Raw genomic sequence first — 18,963 nt, 5'->3', positions numbered from 1 at the left:
AGCAAAGGAAACCATATAGGTAACTAAATGTTGGTACTATTTTATTATACTTTTTAGTATACAACTCCACTTTTTACTTCTTACAGGTTCTAACATACGAATGCAAAAAAAGTAATAAATCTATAGTTTTTGACATACAATGCATAATGATAAAATTTGTACATGTACAGCAAAAATGTGGTAGGGACAGAGGTGTATGAACAGTGCTTGTGTATACTGTTGAAGTTATGTTGGTATAAAATCAAATGTGATTGTCATGGACTTAGAATGCTAAATTTAAGTTCCATGGAAACCAGAAATAAAATATACGAAAAATACACTCAGAAGGGACTCAAAATATTATACTACAAAAAAAGTCAAATAAAAATGAAAGTAAGCATTAACAGAAGAAATAAGGGACAAAAAAATAAGATTTACAAAGACCAAATAGCCAAATGGCAGAAGAAAGTCCTGTATTATCAGTGGTCACTTTAAATGTAAATAGATTAAGCTCTTCAGACAAAAGACAGAGACTGGCAGAATGGGAAAGAAAAACAAAACCAAACAAAAGCATGACTCTAACTATTTGCTGTTTACAAGAGCCTCACCTAAAATTCAAAGGCACAAGTAAGTAGAAGGTGAAAGGATGAAAAAAAAATATTTCATGCAAACAGGAGGTATAAGAGAGCTGGGGTAGCAACACTAATGTCAGATAAAATAGACTTTAAGTAAAAAACTATTACAAGGGACAAAAAAGATAATACATAAGTGCTAAAGGGGTCAATTCAAAAATATGACATAATTATAAAAATGTAGGCTCCTAATAGTTGAGCCCCAAAATATCTGAAGCAAATACTGACAGACTTGGAGGAAGAAATAGATACATGTACATCAACAGTAGGAGACAGGTACATTTTCAATAATGGATAGAATATCTAGACAGATAATCAATAAGGAATTAGAAGACTTGAATGACACTACGAACCAACTAGACCTAACAGACATATATAGAAGACTTCACCTAACAGCAATAGAATACACATTCTCCTCTCTAAGATGCACCATATGCTAGGTCACAAAACAAGTCAATAAATTTTAACATAAATATATCTTTTCTGTCCACAATGGAATGAGGGTAGAAACCACTAACAGAGGGAGACTGGAAAATTCACACAAATAATGTGGAAATTAAACAACACATTCTTAAAAACCAATTGGTCAAAGAAAAAAACACAAGGGAAATAAGGATATATCTTGAGGTGAATGAAAATGAAAACATAACATAGAAAAATTTATCAGATACAGCAAAGGCAGTGCTGAGAAGGAAATTTATAGCTCCAAATGCTAACATTAAAAAGAAATATCTCAAATCAAAGATGTAACTTCACAACTGGAGCGACTAGATAAAAAGAGTAAACTAAACCCAAAGCCAGCAGAAGGGTGGAAATTACAAAGATGAGAGCAGAGATCAATTAAATTGAGAATAAAAAAATAACAGAGAGAAAAAAAAGGTGGGTTCTTTGAAAAGATCAATAAAATAGATGAACCTTTAGACAGACTGACAAAGGAAAAGAGGGGATATAAATAACTAAATTTAGAAGTAAAAGAATATTACTAGCCCCACAGAAATAAAAAGAAGCATAAAAGGATACTATGAACAATTGTACGTCATAAGATAGATGATCTACATGAAACAGACCAAACTCCTAGAAATATACAAAGTACCTACATTGACTGAAGAAGAAATAGATCTCAAGAGATGAACAACAAGTAGAGACAGAATCAGTCATCAAAAACCTCCCAATAAAGAAAAGTCCAGAACTGTCAAGTCAGTATAACTAGTAAATTTTACCAAATATTGAAAGGAGAATTAACACCAATCTTGCTCACACTTTTTCCAAAAAACTGAAGAGGGGTAAACACTTCCTAATTCATTCTATGGGGCCAGCATCACCCTAATAGTAGAGTGAATAAAAGAAACTACAAGAATAGAAAATCACAGCTCAATATCCTTATGAATACAAATACAAAAATCCTCAATAAAATACCAGCAAGCTGAATTCTGTAGCATGTTAAAAGAATTACACACCATGATCAAGTGTGTAATTTATCCCAGATATACAAAGGTGGTTCAACATAAGGAAATTATTTAATGTAATATATCACATTAATAGAATGAAGGAAAAAAACCCACATGATCATTTCATTGGACACAGAATGGCATCTGACAAATTCCAGCATCTTTCCTTGATAAAAACAATTAGAAAAAAACAAGAATAGATGGAAATTTCCTCAATGTGATAAAGGGCATATATGGAAAACCCACTGCTAACATCATACTCAATGATAAAAGCTTTCCCCCAAGATGAGGAACCAGACAAGGATACCCACTGGTATCACTGTTTTCAACATTGTACTGGAAGTTCTAGTCAGAGCAATTAGGCAAGAAAAAGAAATACAAGACATCCAAATTGGAAAGGAAGAAGTAGAACATTCTCTATTTGTAGATTACATTATCCTATATATAGAAAATCCTGAGAAATCCACAACAAAACTATTAGATCTAACAACTGTATTCAGGGGGAGGGGCATGGGTAGTGCAGTGATAGAATTTTCGCCCATCATGTGGGAGACCCAGGTTTGATATCCAGACCTGGCACTTGCAAAAAAAAAAAAAAAAAAAAAAAAAAGAATTCAGCACAGTTGCAGGGTACAAGATCAACATGGAAAAATTAGTGGTATTTCTATTCCACTATAGAAAATCCTGAGAAATCCACAACAAAACTATTAGATCTAATAAATGAATTCAGAATAGTGACAGGGTACAAGATCAACATGGATAAATTAGTGCTGTTTCTATACACTAGTAATGAACAACCTGAAGAGGAAATAAAGAAAAAAATTCCATCTACAACAGTAACTAAAAGAACTAAATATTGAGGAATAAATTTAACCAAAGATGCAAAGGACTTGTACCCGGAAAACTACAAACATTACTAAAAGAAATCAAAGAAGACCTAAATAAAAGGAAAGACACTCCACATTCATGGACTGGAAGACTAAATATCGTTAAAATGACAATCCTACCCAATGTGATTTACAGATTCAATATAATTCCGATCAAAATTCCAATAGCCTTTTCAGAAATGAAAAACCTACTCATCAAAATTATTTGGAGGAGTAAGGGGCCCCAAACAGCCAAAAACATCTTGTAAAAGAAAAATAAAGTTGGAGGACTCACACTTTCTGAGTTTAAAGTATATTAAAATGTGACAGTGGTCAAAACAGCATAAGCATAGATATGGAATAAAATTGAAGGTTCAGAAATAGATCTTTACATGTACGGCCAACTAGTTTGTTTGTTTTTTTAACTTTTTAAATTGTATAATATAACATATATATAAAGAAAGAAAGAAAGAAAAAAGCAATAGTTTTCAAAGTACTCTTCAATAAGTGCCAACTGGTTTTTGAAGGCTGCCAAGGCCACTCACCTGGGAAAGAGCAGTATCTTAAACAAATGACATTGGGAGTACTGGATAGTCATATGCAAAAGAATGAAAGAGGATCCTTATCTCACACCATATACAAAAAGTAACTCAAAATGGATCAAAAACCTAAATATAAGAACCAGGACTACAATACTCTTAAAAGAAAATGTAGGGAAACATCTTGTGATAGACAATGGTTTCTTAGACCTTTCAACCAAAGCGCAAGCAATGAGTGAAAAAATAGATAAATGGAATCTTCCCAAAATAAAAAAAATCATTGTGCCTCAGAGGACTTTGTCAAGAAGGTAAAAAAGCAACCTACTCAATGGGAGGAAATGTTTGGAAAACACATAGCCAATAAGGGTTTAAAATCCAGAATATATAAAGAAATACTACAACTCAACAATAAAAAGACAAAAAAAAAAAAAAAATCTAAACATGGGCAAATGACTTGAATAGACATTTCTCCAAAGAGGAAATACAAATGGCTACAAAATACATGACAAGATGCTCAACAGTATTAGCTATTAGAAAAATGCAAATCAAGACCACAATGAGATATCATTTCACACCTACTAAAATGGCTACTATTAAAAAAAAGAAAACTACAAATGTTTGGAGAGGATGTGGAGAAATAGAAACATTCATTCACTGTTTGTGGGAATGTAAAATGGTAGAGCCACTGTGGAAGTCGGTTTGGCAGATCCTCAGGAAGTTAAGTATAGAATTACCATATAATCCGACAATCCCCCTACTAGGTACAGACCAAGAAGAACTGAAAAGAAGGAAATAGAACAGATATTTTCACACCAATGTTCATTGCAGCATTATTCACAATTGCCAAAAGATGGAAGCAACCAAAGTATTCAACAGCTGGTAAATGGATAAAAAAATGTGGAATATACATACAACTGAATATTATTCAGCAATAAAAAGGAATGAAGTCCTGATGCATGTGACAACATGGATGAACCTTGAGGACATTGTGTTGAGTTAAATAAGCCAGACACAAAAGGATGTGTGATCTCATCGTTATGAGCTAATTATAAAAAGCAAACTCACAGAGTTAGAATCTAGAATATAGGTTTTTAAGAAATTGATTGGGGTTACAGAATGGGGAGCTGATGCTTAACTTGTACAGAATCTCATTTAGGCTGATGTTAGAGGCTTGGAAATGGATGGTGGTGATGGTAGCACATTATGGTGAGTGTAATCAACAGCACTGAACTAAATGGGTGAAGGTGGTTAAAAGAGGAAATGTTAGGATGAATATATTACTAGAAAAAAAAATAAAGGATAGATTTACAAAACTTTCATGCACCGCAATCACTTTCCAGAAACCTACAACCTCCAGATGGGTTCCTAGGCCACATAAGTACTAGAATCCAGAAAAGCCAGCCTCTCCAAGAACATCAGCTAATCCCATTCCCCTATCCCATATTATAGGCACTCTTTTCCAACGTAAAAAGTTAGAATGGGCAGAGCCCAAATACCCCTAAAGATTAGGAGAAGGATCAAAACAGAAGGAGGAGTTATAAATAGAGAAGATAAGATTTAAAAAATGAGCATGACTGCTGAATCATTATGCTGATATTCCTTTCAGTCTCTAGTATCTCGGAGCAGCTAGAAGGAAAAATCTAAAATTGCAAGAACTGTAATCCATACCGAACTCTGAAATCTGTTCTATTACGATTTGTTACAATGTACATTGAAATTTATCACTTTTTTGTATTTTTATTTCACAATAATCCATACCAAACTCTGAAATTTGTTCTATAACTACTTGTTACAATGTACTTTGAAATTTATTGCTTTTTTGTATATATATTTCACAATAAAAATGTTTTAAAATTAAAGGATAGCACATGGGACATAACAGAGTAAACTCTATTGTAGATGATGGACTATAGTTAATAGTACAAGTATAAGAATGCTCTTTTCTGAACTATAACAAATATACAATACTGATACAAGGTAGAATAACAGGGTGTGTATGAGAAATAATACACCTAAGGTAAATAATGGATAAGAGATAGAACTATTTTAATAATCTTTCAACAATTGTAACAAATGAAACCACTAATTAAAAAAAAAGGACAATTATAAAAAAAAGTGCTACCATTAATTTTAACAAATGTTCCACACCAATGCAAGATGTTAGAGATGGGATGGTGTACAGGAATCCTGTATTTTACACATGATTGTTTTGAAAACTTGCAACTTCTCTAATAAGACATTTTTTAAAAATAACCCTTCACATTTATGACCAATTGATTTTTTTGTTTGTTTGTTTTTGTTTTATTTATTTTTTTATTAATTAAAGAAAAAAGGAAATTAACACAACATTTAGAAATCATTCCATTCTACATATGCAATCAGTAATTCTTAACATCATCACATAGATGCATGATCATCATTTCTTAGTACATTTGCATCGATTTAGGAAAAGAACTAGCAAAACAACAGAAAAAGATATAGAATGTTAACATAGAGAAAAAAATAAAAATAATAATAATAGTAAAAAAAAAAGAAAAGGAAAAAGAAAAAAAAGACACAAACAAACAAACAGACAAACAAAAAAAAACCTATAGCTCAGATGCAGCTTCATTCAGTGTTTTAACATGATTACTTTACAATTAGGTATTATTGTGCTGTCCATTTTTGAGTTTTTGTATCTAGTCCTGTTGCACAGTCTGTATCCCTTCAGCTCCAATTACTCATTATCTTACCCTGTTTCTAACTCCTGCTGATCTCTGTTACCAATGACATATTCCAAGTTTATTCTCAAATGTCAGTTCACATCAGTGGGACCATACAGTATGTCCTTTAGTTTTTGGCTAGACTCACTCAGCATAATGTTCTCTAGGTCCATCCATGTTATTAAATGCTTCATAAGTTTATCCTGTCTTAAAGCTGCATAATATTCCATCGTATGTATATACCACAGTTTGTTTAGCCATTCTTCTGTTGATGGACATTTTGGCTGTTTCCATCTCTTTGCAATTGTAAATAACGCTGCTATAAACAACCAATTGATTTTTGACAAGGGTGTCAAGTTCACTCAATGGAGAAAGAATAGTCTTTTCAACAAACAATACTGGGAAAACTGGATCTCCAAATGCAAAAGAATGTAGGTGGGCCTCTACCTCATGCCATATACAAAAATTAACTCAATATGGATCAAAGACCTAAATACAAGAATCAAAACTAAAACTTAGAAAAAAACAGAGAAACACCTTCAGGACTTTGTGTTAGGCAATGTTTTTTTTAGACTTTATACCAAAAGCAAGAGCAACAAAAGAAAACATAGATAAAAGGGATCTCATTAAACTATTTGTCAAAGAGTTCTATCATGAAAGTGAAAAGACATACTACAGAATGGGAGAAAATATTTGGAAACCATATAACCAATAAGGGTTTAATACGTAGAATATATAAAGAACTTCCACAACTCAACATCAAAAAGATAAATATATCCATTAAAAAAAAGGGCAAAAGATTTAAATAGACATTTTCCAAAGCATACTCATAAATGGCCAATAAGTACATGTTAAGATGCTCAACATCATTAGCCATTAGGGAAATGCAAATCAAAACCACAATGAGATATCACTTCACACCCACTAGAATGGCTACTATCACCAAGTGTTGAAGAGGACATGAAGAAATAGGAACACTCATTCATCGTTTGTGGGAATAGAAAATGGTGCAGCTGGTGTGGAAGACAGTTTGGTGGTTCCTCAGAAAGCTAAGTACAGAATTACCATATGACCCAGCAATCCCACTTCTAGGTATATCCCCAAAGAACTGAAAGCAGGAACTAGAAAATACATTTTCACATGATGTACACAATTCACAATTGCCAAAAGATGAAAGCATCTCAACTGTCCATCAACAGATAAATGGATAAATAAAATGTAGTGTATACATACAATGGAATATTACTTAGATGCAGAAAAGGAATGAAGTTCAGATACATGTGGCAACATGGTTGAACCTTGAAGACATTATGTTGAGTGAAATAAGCCAAATATAAAAGGACAAATATTATATGATCTCACTGATATGAAATAATTATTATAAGCAAATTCATAAAGCCAAAAACTGAAATATAGGTTACCAGGGGCTGGGGTAGAGGGAGAGTATATGGAATTAATGTTTAATTGATACAGAGTTTCTTTTGGGGATAATGGAAAAGTTTTGGTAAAGGATGGTGATAAGGTAGCACAACATTGTGAATGTAATTAACACCACTGAATTGTATACTTGAGTGTAATTAAAAGGGGAAATTTTAGGTTATATATGTCACCAAAATAAAAAATTTTAAAAACCATGGAACTGAAGAACATAAACAGTGAACCCTAATGTAAACTATGGATTATATATAGAACTATTTATACGCATTATATTCATATTGGTAGCACATTACAGTGATTGTAACCAACAGCACTGACTATATAGGTGAAGGTGGTTAAAACGCATATACATATATATACATTATACACATATTCATTATATAGTACTACATGTAATGTAAACTGTAACTACATAGTTAACAGTATAATTATAATATTGTTTCATCAACTATAACAAAGGTACCACACTAATGCAAACTGTTAATAATGGGGAAAAATTACATATGGGTGGGAATTCTCTACTTTCTGCATGATTTTCTGTAACCTACAACTTATTTAATTAAAAAAATTAAGTTTGAATAAAAATAAGGTACCAAAATTTAGAGACATATCTTTCATACATTAAGTAAAAAATGTGAGCTGTGGCTCCATCTGTACAGCCTGATACCACTTCAGTATCTTTTTTTAAGTATCTGCATGTATACATGCAAATACCCAGAGTTACATCTGTATAAAAATAGGAAAGCCATGTACCAAACTGCTAGGTATGGTTATCATCAAGGAATGGAAACAGGTAGGTAGGAGAATTTCACTCCTTTCTTGTTTGATTCTTTAAGCAGTGGAATTACAAGTAATTTTTACCTTTTTCAATATTTTTGAAATTAAAAAATTAAATGAGTCTCAGTATAATATTAAAATTACTATATGATTTATGACCTGAAAGCTTAATGGTGTATGGATGCCTGACATTGCAAAGATCTAATAGCCTCTTGGGGACCAACATACAAAGTTAGACACTTCAGTGTCATGCCAATGATTTCTTCAATTCTTAACTGGTTCCCAGAAATGCTGATGATTAGTTAACAAAGGATCAAGAAGCAGGCTCAAACAGAGTGGACTCATTTTAAACATTGCTCATTTAACCATAAGCTTCTTAGCAGAAGATAGCAAGAGCTTCTTAGGGCACCTGCATATCCTGTGATTACAGGATAGAGGTTTTCCTAAAGCTGATTCCTTTGTCATTATTTTTTGCAAACATTTAAAAAATGATCAATCCCCCTTCTCTGGCTCAGCCTACTTTGTAGGAGAAACCCACTGTATGTAACTATACCCCCAGCACTATTACTCACATTTGCCAGTAGCTACTTATAAAGCAGCATTAAATAAACTTTGTTTCAAACATTAAAAGCAGTAAGTTTTAGAATATTCTTTACCTTTCCTTCAATAATTCGATAAACTAAAGAATTCATGTCTTTTGCATTGAAAGCATGCTTCAGGGTGGCCATTTCATAAACACAGCATCCCAAAGCCCAAACATCAGACTAGAAAAGAGAAACAGGAAATGGTTAAATGTCAGAATGCTTTATTTACATATGTCCCCTTGAAAAAAAAAATAAAAAAAAACATTTTCGTCAAACGATTCACAGATAATTCTCCTGGCTTACTATTTTAGTGGGCTCTGAAATTATGAATACTGTTTTGAAGGCAAGGTGAGTCAGCACACATGGCCCAATCATACCTTATAATTGTAGGGTTTGTTTGAGAACAATTCAGGACTCATGTAGTAGGGTGTGCCAATGAGGGTGCTAGCCATGTCACAGTGGTTCTCTAACACCCGGGCAATTCCTAGGTCACCCACTTTGATGATGTTTGTTCTTGTTAAGAAAACATTTTGAGTTTTCAGATCTCGGTGAAGGATGTGTTTTTCATGTAAATACTAAGAAGAGAAATAAAATTTCATTAAATATAAATATATATATTTACTTATGTATTCCTGGTTTCTTATATACCATCAGTAATTACATGAGTTAAAGACTCTTGGTTACCTACATACCAAAACACTATTGTTTTAAATTTCTGAATAAGAGGTCTAATGTATAACTTCCAAAGTAATTTTCTTAATAACTTAAATTTTCATCCAAAGTAATAAAACTAAATTTCATGCATTTACTTGCCCAATACCCTTCACACTTATTTCCTGGTGCCTTGACAATTATATCGTTTTAGCATGAGCATTAGAAGAAGCTAGTTAAAAATATGCTTACAAATTCCCACTGAAGGTAAGGTTAAATGCACACTCCAGACAGACCCATAAAATCCTCAGCTTAATAATATTTTCAAATATAGCAAAATCACTCCTAATTAGAGAGAATACTTTAGAATTTAAACAAGGTTGACTAATTCTGGACTAGTCTGCTCAGTTGGAGTAGCATCTCATACACAGTTTCACTTTTGAATATGTATATATTAAAACATACACTTGTTATACATTTCTGCCTACTCTGCCATAGCAAGGTTAAAGCCCAAATCCCCACAACGTAACCATATTAATTAACCCAGCCACTCTCAGCATGATAAAACTGACCAGCTATTAACAAATACAGTCATTCTTTAGCCTTTCTCAACTCACAACCCTTAAAATTGACTTTTGGTATAAATATTAAATGAACAGAGAATTGGTTTCCCCTGCAATTAGGCATGAAATTCATGTTTACTTCACCACAGACATCACTCATTCAGAAATATTCCAATACTATAGTAAGAGGGATAAGGTGTATTTCATTAAATGGATTTTCCAGAAAACTGTATTTTTTTCCTGTAAGCATTTGGGAAAAAAATTCTTAAAATGCCCCTGCTGTCCCCCTGCCACACGGGAGCAAACGGAGTGCTGTGAACCTGGACGGTACCTGCAGAGCCATGGCGATCTGAACAAACCACTCCACCACCTGACTCTCAGGCAGAAGCTGGCCCTTCTGCTCCTTGAGCTTTCGGTACAGATCACCTCCTTCGCAGAAGCCCATGACAATGTAGAGCAGACCATCCCCTCCTTCCCACGACTCCTTGTAGGTGACAATGTTGGGGTGCTTCAGCTGAGACAAGAGCTGTGCTTCCTGTTCTGCAGCTCGCCGCTCACGGTTGGAGGCGTTTCGGAGGTTTAGTTTTTTGATGACATACTGCAAAGAAAATACATGTTTTTACAATATGAAAATAAACATACAGTTTTGTAGGTTCAGAAATATTTAAAGGACCTCCTAAATATCCTTCTGAAGTCCTGTCAAACAACCTGTTTGCTTTGTTATTCACAATGCAAAAACTGGAGTAAAGGTCCACTATCACCAAAAATACTTTTTACAAGTGAGGCTACTGCAAAGTTGGATTAAAAAAAAATTACCCTCTCCATCTGCATTTTACAATTTTGTTAATGTTGAAATTAACAAATGAGCCCAAGTTAGCACACCATTGGCTCAATCATAAAATCTGTGATAGAATTCTTTAACCTCTAAGTTCCCAATAAAAAGGTATGCAAAATGAGAATAGTCCCACAGTTTGCATGAAATACTCAAAAGGACGCACAGCCTAAAAGGTTAAAAATCACTGATCCTCAACATACAAAATTATTCTCACTGCAATAAAACCAATATCCCTAACACTTAATACATTGCCCTCAATTAATTAAAACATCATACATTTCGTTCATTCAACACACACACACACACATAAATATGCTTCGTGAAATGTAAACTACTGCTGGAATGCGAGGGGCTATTATTATAGCCAGTCCCCAACCCTCGGCTCAAAAATCCAATGCCCTCCATCCCCCACCTCCCCACTAAGCAAATCCCTTATACCTGAGCTTGTATTGCAGACAGAGCAGCCAGCACCTGAGTCAAGGCCCAAGGGGGTACACTCAGGGGGATATCTCCTCTCAGCCTGCCTGAGACAGCCCAGTTTCTGCCTGTTGCCTGGTGTAATTATCAACAGCATCTCAATTTATTTTCAAAAGTGCCTCAGTGTGTACAATACATTATATGGTCATCCTACTTAAAAACCATATTAATGAACTGGTTTATTGTCCTGAGAGTGACGGGGGAAAAGTGATTTAAACAACTAAGTGACAATATCACTTTAAAGTTTTAGAAAAATCACTATGGCAATAAGCATGATGGATTGGAGAACAAATCAGGAGCAGGGAGACCAGTTGGGAGGCCTTGGCCACAGATTAGCTGGAGACAATGACCTCCTGGATAGGCGAGTACTTGCAGAGAAAGAGATAAGACCTTCCCGCTTGGTGGTAGATGAATATACTCGGAGAGGAGGAGGTAGGTCAAGCATGACTATCAGGTTTCTGGCGTGGGCAAATGGCTGGTTAGTGGTACCACTCACTGAAATGGGTACATGAGAGGAGGTTTCATGGGACGATGATGAGTTGAGTTTTAAGTGAGTCCGGCAGTCTGGAAGTCAGAAGTTAGAGGTCCCTCATTCAAGTAATGCTTGCCAGACGCTGCACTGAGTTCTAGGAATGCATGGTCCCTGCTCTCAAAGAATTGGGGGACTGAATGCAAAATCACGCACACAAATTAACAGTACAAAGGAAACGTACAGGGAGTTTGGGGAGATATTATAACGGGGCCCGCTTAGTCTTGGGGATCAGGGATGACTCCCCTAAGGAAGTACCACCTGAGGTGAGCCCATCCCGGGCGTGACCCTTTAGACGGCGCCCTCGGTGCACCCCTGGTGCCCCCCGCCCCCTGCCGGGCCCCGGCAAGGCCGACCTGCCTGCCGTCCCGCCGGTGCCTCACGAGCGTCACCTCCCCGTAGCTGCCCCTGCCCACTGCTCGCAGATAGCAGTAGGCGGCCAGGGGCATGTTCTTGGAGCCGGACCACAGTCGGGATGCGGCGGCGACAGCGGGTAGGGTAGCAGGCCGCGGCGGAAGGCCCCGCTCATGCCCGAGAGACGGCAGTGCTGGCGGACGCTTTGGCTGCCCGACCCGGGCGGGAGCTCCGAAGACCAGCCCCCTGCGACGCCGCTGCCATAGCGATTTCAGCAGGCGCAACCCCGCGCATGTTCCCTCCGCTCCCGGAGGACCCGCCATAGAGACTAGGAAGGGCCAGAGTGGTTCCGCCGTCCCGGGAGGACCGACCATAGAGCAGAGCATCACCGCTCCCGCCCGGCAAGCCGGCCCGGCCAGAGCGACTCTGTCGGTTGCTGCGAGCGCTCTCAGCCTCAGTTGCACCGCAGGTTGGCGGCAGCAATGAAATCGTGGGAGCTTCCACTTATTGAGCACTTACTTGTTCTAGACATCTTACAGTATCATTCATTCCACGAATATGTATTGATCTCCCTACTATGTTTCAGGCAAAATTCTTGCCTTCCTGGAATTCACAGTCTAGTAGGAATTGACACACCTAAACACTGCAATAACGTTTATTATATTTGCTTTATCACATTAATCATTTATCCATTTTTTTATGCATCCATCAGTCCATCTTATTTTTTGATGCAAAGCAAATTGAAAATATCAGTACAAGAATTTAAACACTGCTGCCTACATTTCATTAGTTAACTAGAGTTCAATATTATTTACAGTTCTTTTTATTTTGTTTTGTTGTGGAGATCAAAGTTGCACAAATCTTAAGTGTACCATTGGATAATTTGCACAAATGCATACACCCGTGTAACCCAAATCCCCTGTGTTTTTTTAGAAGTGTTTTCAGTCTTTTTCTTTCTTTCTTTCATTTTCACTACTCTAAGGAGCTTTTTTGAGTTTTTTCCTAATCACCTCTACCCCCCAGATTTTAACACCACAGCTATACCTGTTTATGTACTGTGGCCCTTTATGTACTGTGAGCCACAAACCATTGTAAAAGCTAAGATTGTTTGTGCCTCAAGAACCAATTTTTGCCCTGTTGAGAGCAACAATGCCCTGTTGAAAATGCATAATAGAGCACTACCATCACCCCAAAATAGTCATTCACGCCCCTTCCTAGTCAATCCCCTACCAACCCTGAGAAACAACCACTGTTCTCATTTTTTTCACCATAGATTAGTTTTTCCTAGGGGCAAGATGGAATTATACTCTTTTTTTTTTTTGGAATCATGCTCTTTTGCATACTCTTATGCTGGTTCTTTCATTCAGCATAATGTCTGTGATTCATTTGTATTGTTGCATGCATGTTTCAGTAATTTGTCCTTTTTTATTGCTGAATAGTATTCTAATTGCATGAATATACCACAGTTTGTTTCTCCATTTACCTGTCCATGGGCATTTGGGTTGTTTCCTGTTTGGGACTATTTGAACAAAGTGGCTATAAACATTGTGTACAAGTCTTTATGTGGATATATGCTTTCAGTCCTGGGGTAACTATGTAGGAATGGAATTACTAGGTCATAGAGTGGATATATATCTGGTTTAATTTTAAATAAAATTCATTAGCTTGTTTAATTCTTAAGTCAACCCTGTGAGGCTGGTACGATTATCATTCCCATTTTGCAGTTATGGAAACTGTTTCTGAAGAGGCAAGAAACTTAAAAAGGCACTCTACAAGCTTTAGGGCTTGCTCGCTCTGAAGCTCTCCTACAATCGCTTAGGCCTTCTTGCCCCCAAGAAAGTTTCCCGGAAAATGACTCAGATTCCTTGGAGGCTTTTCTCAGTTTTCATCCAACACTTCTCCCCTCAGCAGCTGTTGCCCCTCTAGGGAATATTCTCTTTTCTTAGGTCTAGGACTTTCGTGGTTCTACTGCTCCCCAGTCTACTCCTGTTCCCCTATGACTTCTCATGTCCTCTTCAGGTTTGAAGTGTCCCAAGGCTCTATGCATTATCCACTGTTTCACCTCCTCCCAAGGCTCTGTGCATTACCCACTGTTTTCACCTCCGCCAACTTTCTCTTCCCCAAATCTATCGTTCATTCCACAGACAATTAGTGAGAGCCTCATGGTGCCAGTTCCTGTGGTGTGCCCTGGAGGCACGCCAGACAAGGTCCTGCCCCGGTGAAGACTACAGGTGAGAGGGGAGAAGGCCCTTAATCAATGAAACACACTAGTAAATCATCCTTGCCGATTGTCAGTACTCTTTAGAAAAGTCACTGGGTTCAACCTGAGCATCCTGGGGAGGCTTCCCTACACAAGCATTACTTGTGCTGAGGTTGGAAGGAAAGCTTTTTCAAGCAGAAGGAGCAACATAGGTTGAAGCCCAATGAATTGTTTTCCTTGACTCTATCCCTACACCATTGTGTGCGCTTCCTGAGGACTGGGCAGACCTCAGGAAGGTATGCTTCAAAACAGTGAACCCAGCCTGCTTCAAAACAGTGAACCCAGCACTTGGCAAGGGGCTGCCACACAGCAGGTATAAATGAATGAATGAAAAAATATCTCCCTAAAGATCTGGATGTCCAGGCACTGTGAGATGGAAAGACCTGGAAGTGTGTTAGGCAGGAAAGGGACTGGAGCAGACTGACCTGTTTAGATGAAGACTTCAGCTGCTTCCTGGAGAGTAGACTATAGGAGCAGAGTGGAAGTTGGGGGAGAAGCCATCTAGGTGAGAGATGATGGTGGCTTGGACTTGGTGGTGAATGAGGATTTGGAGAGAGATTTAGAGTATGGGAGATGGGGTGGTTGGCTTAGGATAGGGAGTCATCCAGGCTTTGGCTTGGATGCTTGGGTGGATGGTGCTGGCCTTTATTGGGGTGAGCGATAACGGGCGGAACACCTGGCCTGTGGGTGGGATGCGGGCAAGGGAGGACATGAGTTTGGTTTGGACATACTAGGTTAAGCAGGGGCTCTGAGCCTTTAGGATGGGAGGTCAAGCAGGCTGTGTGGGTCCGAACTCAGAGGAGACCTGGAGTCCTGTGCTTTCCCACTGACACCAACTTCAGAGAAACCCTCCCAGGTCCCTGGGCCCAATCCTCAGCCGCTTCAGCTGATTTCTGTCTACTCACCTCCCATTTCTCACATCCACAGAGTGGGTGAACTTATCCCCTTCATCTGAGCATGCAGACAAAAATAGTGTTTCCATTTGCTAAAGCTGGTAGAATGCAATATACCAGAAATGTATTGGCTGTTCCAAAGGGGATTTATTAACTTACAATTTAAGGTTCTTAGGCCATGAAAGTGTCCAATCCAAAGCATTAACAGGATAATACCTGGGCTCTGAAGAAAGGCTGCCAGCATCTGGGACTGGGACACCTCTGTCACATAGGAAGGCACATGGCTGATGTCTGCTGGTCCTTCTCTCCCAGGTTTTGTTGCTTTCAGCTTCTGACTGCAGTTGCTTCCTCTCTCAGCTTCTGTGGGTGTGTCCACGTCTCTCAGCTTCTCTGGGGCTTCTCTGGGCTTTTCTTAATTTCAGCTCTCTGGTGAGGCTCTGTGTGTCCTTTATACTCTTATAAGAACTCCAGTCAAGGGATTAAGACCTACCTTGACCCTTAAAGAGCAGGAGAAAGATCAAAAGTGATGGTGGAGTTATACAGAGAAGGTCGCGTTTAACAAATGAGTATGAGTGCTGAATCATTATACTGACATTTCTTTTAAACCCCAGTACCTTAGAGTAGCTAGAAAAATAAAACTAAAATTGTGGAGTTGTAACCCATACCAAACTCTGAAATCTGTTCTACAACTAATTGTTGCAATGTACTTGAAATGTATTGCTTATTTGTATATATGTTATTTAAAGAGAAGGAGGGATATAACAGAGAAGATAGGCTTTAACAAACGAGTATGACTGCTGAATCATTATATTGATATTTCTGTTGGTCTCCAGTGGCTTGGAGCAGCTAAAAGAAAAAACAAAACATCACGGAACTGTAACCCATACCAAACTTTAAAATCTGTTCTATAACTACTTGTTAAAATGAACTTGGAAATTTATTGCTTTTTATATATATGTTATATTTCACAATAGAAAAAAAAAACGTTAAAAAAAGAAAGACCTACCTTGAATGTGGTGGGTGGGTCAAAAGGTCCTACCCACAATAGATCTGCACCCGCAGGAATGGATTAAAAGAACATGGCCAACAAGTAAGTAATCAGTGGCAGAGAGTTCAAATAGAGTCGAGAGGCCACTCTGGAGGTCACTCTTAAGCAAGCTTCAATTTGACATTGCTACCTATCACAGCTTGCCAAACCCCAATCAAAATCATTCCAGCCAATCTTAAAGGGCTCCCAGGGCAATATATAAGATTCTACAAAGGTTCCATGCACTAGAGTAATATTCCAGAAACCTACAACCTCCAGATGGGTCTCTGGACCAGGTAAGCCCTGAAAAGCAGAGGGACCAGCCTCTCCAGACCATCAGCTAGTTCCATCCCCCCATCTCATATTATCAACAGCCCCTTCCAACATGAAAAAGGTAGAATGGCCATAGCCCAAATACCCCTAAAGAGTGAGAGAAAGATCAAAGGTGATGGTGGAGTTATACAGAGAGGGTAGGTTTCACAAAGAGTATGATTGCAGAATCATTATATTGCTATTTCTTTTAGTCTCCAGTATCTCAGAGCAGCTAGAAGTAAAAACCTAAAATGCTGGAATTGTAACCCATACCAAACGCTGACATCTGATCTACAACTAATTGTTGCCGTGTGCTTTGAAATTTATTGCTTTTTTGTATATATGTTATTTTTCACAAAAAAGAAAAAAATTTTTCTTCTAGCCTCTAGTGTTTTGGAGCAGCTAAAAGGAAAAATCTGAAATAGTGGAATGGTAACTCATAACAAACTCTGAAATCTGTTCTGTTTTACTTGTTGAAGTGTACTTTGAAAATCATTGTTTTTTCTTTCTTTTCTTTGTATATATGTTATATTTAACAATAAAAATCTTTTTTTTTTTCAAGGAACTGGGGACACTCCTGGCTGTCCCCAAGAAAGAAAGAACCAAGACCGTCCTAAGGCTTTGCTAGAAAGACCCAGTGGCAAAAGCTAACACTGTGCAAATATCACACACTTGGATTCTCTGTGAAAGGTGATCTGTTAAAGGTAAGCATGCTTTAACATTTCCAAGCTCTGTAAGACTTTCTACACGCATATGCTTATAAATCAGGAAAGCTTTGCTAACAACAAACCACAGCCTTTTCTGGGGCACCCCACAGCTTTCAAACTGCCACAAGTAGTTTCTATGTCATGAGGATAGTAACGAGCAGTAAATGAATTAGGACGGACGATGATCAGAAGCCTGTCAGGCACCCCTCACGGTTAGCCCTCCTTTTCCACCCTTCCCACACACACCCACCTCCTCTTAAGCCACACAAATGTGTCTCCAGCATCTGCCACGGACCCGGCTTGGCACTAGCCATCTCCCAACAGCCCATCCTGATCTGGTCACACTCAAGATATCTTTAGTGTTTCCCACCCGGAAAGGTAGACCTCTACGTCAGCCCCACGTGCTTGCCTGGCCCCTTGCCCACTGCCCAATCAGCTCCTGTCCCCACCACACAGGCACCTCTGCCTTCTCTCAGCACACTCCTCACTTCCCCATCAACTTTTCTCTCCTTCCTCTTCCTACCTCCTCCTTCCCAAACGCCGATCTTTCCCGCAGGCACCTACTCTGGGAACCTTCTCCCAACCCCTGTGGGAGATCAGCCTCAGCCCTCCACGTTTCTGCAGCTCTCAGTTTCTGCTGCTCTGCAGCTTTTGGCCACTGGAATCCATCGCACGGCTCTTAGCCAATCTGACTCCCTTTTCCTGAGACATCAGCTCAAGGGCCACAGGAAGCCCCTCATGTCTCATCGCTTTGGTGTCCCAGTGCCTAGCACGGTGCCAGCACACCACGGGGCTCTGTGAATACCTGTGTGGGATACGGAACCTCAAATGTATAGTTTTGTGCTGGCCCATCTATTCTTCCACATCTTCCACAAGGGCCGGGAGACAGGCCCACAGGCCGTGCTGGCCTGGGACCATAAACCCTTTCCCAGAAGCTTCCGGGTAAGACAAAGTCCAGGACGAGCAAACAGACCTGAGCGAGGCCTCAGGGCCCCGGCACCTCATCCAGGTCACAGTGGCTAGCACGTCCCAGCCGGGGTCACACCGTGGGCTGACCAGGGGCCATGTCTGCCCCAGTGCACTGTGACTTATTGGGGACAAGAAGGTTTGGGCATACAAATTAAGAAACTTAATGTATCAGAGAGGTCTCTGGGGACTGTACCCTCTGGGGTCTTTAACATGCTTCTCCTTTCCTCCTCAAAAGCAGAGGCCCTCCTGTTTCTCTGTGATGGTTATGTGTCTGCAATCCCTGGGGCTGGACCCCCACACCATCACTTGCTGTGGGACCAACGTCCCAGGGACAGCATGAGGATAAAATTAGACAGAAAGGGGCTCTGTGTGCCACGTTGCACTGTGAAATCTTGTCATTCATCTTCAGCTCCCTTTTACCT

General features: G+C 38.6%; 1 protein-coding gene across 4 annotated transcripts in view; it reads right to left on the bottom strand.

The window, feature by feature from the left end:
• Positions 1 to 12,667, bottom strand: part of NEK4 (NIMA related kinase 4) — an 87,526-nt gene extending 74,859 nt beyond the window's left edge. For all 4 annotated transcript variants that reach the window (XM_077129015.1, XM_077129016.1, XM_077129013.1 and 1 more), the window contains exons 1-4: positions 12,376 to 12,667; positions 10,510 to 10,776; positions 9,342 to 9,539; positions 9,037 to 9,144 (exon numbers count right to left, since the gene is read on the bottom strand). In XM_077129015.1, the coding sequence (XP_076985130.1) occupies positions 9,037 to 9,144; positions 9,342 to 9,539; positions 10,510 to 10,776; positions 12,376 to 12,468 (666 nt within the window). In that variant the 5' untranslated portion in view covers positions 12,469 to 12,667. The remainder of the gene's footprint in view (positions 1 to 9,036; positions 9,145 to 9,341; positions 9,540 to 10,509; positions 10,777 to 12,375) is intronic.
• Between the last annotated feature and the right edge of the window lie 6,296 nt (positions 12,668 to 18,963).

Source organism: Tamandua tetradactyla, chromosome 15 (assembly GCF_023851605.1).
Source record: "Tamandua tetradactyla isolate mTamTet1 chromosome 15, mTamTet1.pri, whole genome shotgun sequence".
Taxonomy (NCBI): Eukaryota; Metazoa; Chordata; class Mammalia; order Pilosa; family Myrmecophagidae; genus Tamandua; species Tamandua tetradactyla.
This window is presented reverse-complemented; position numbering and strand designations above follow the sequence as displayed.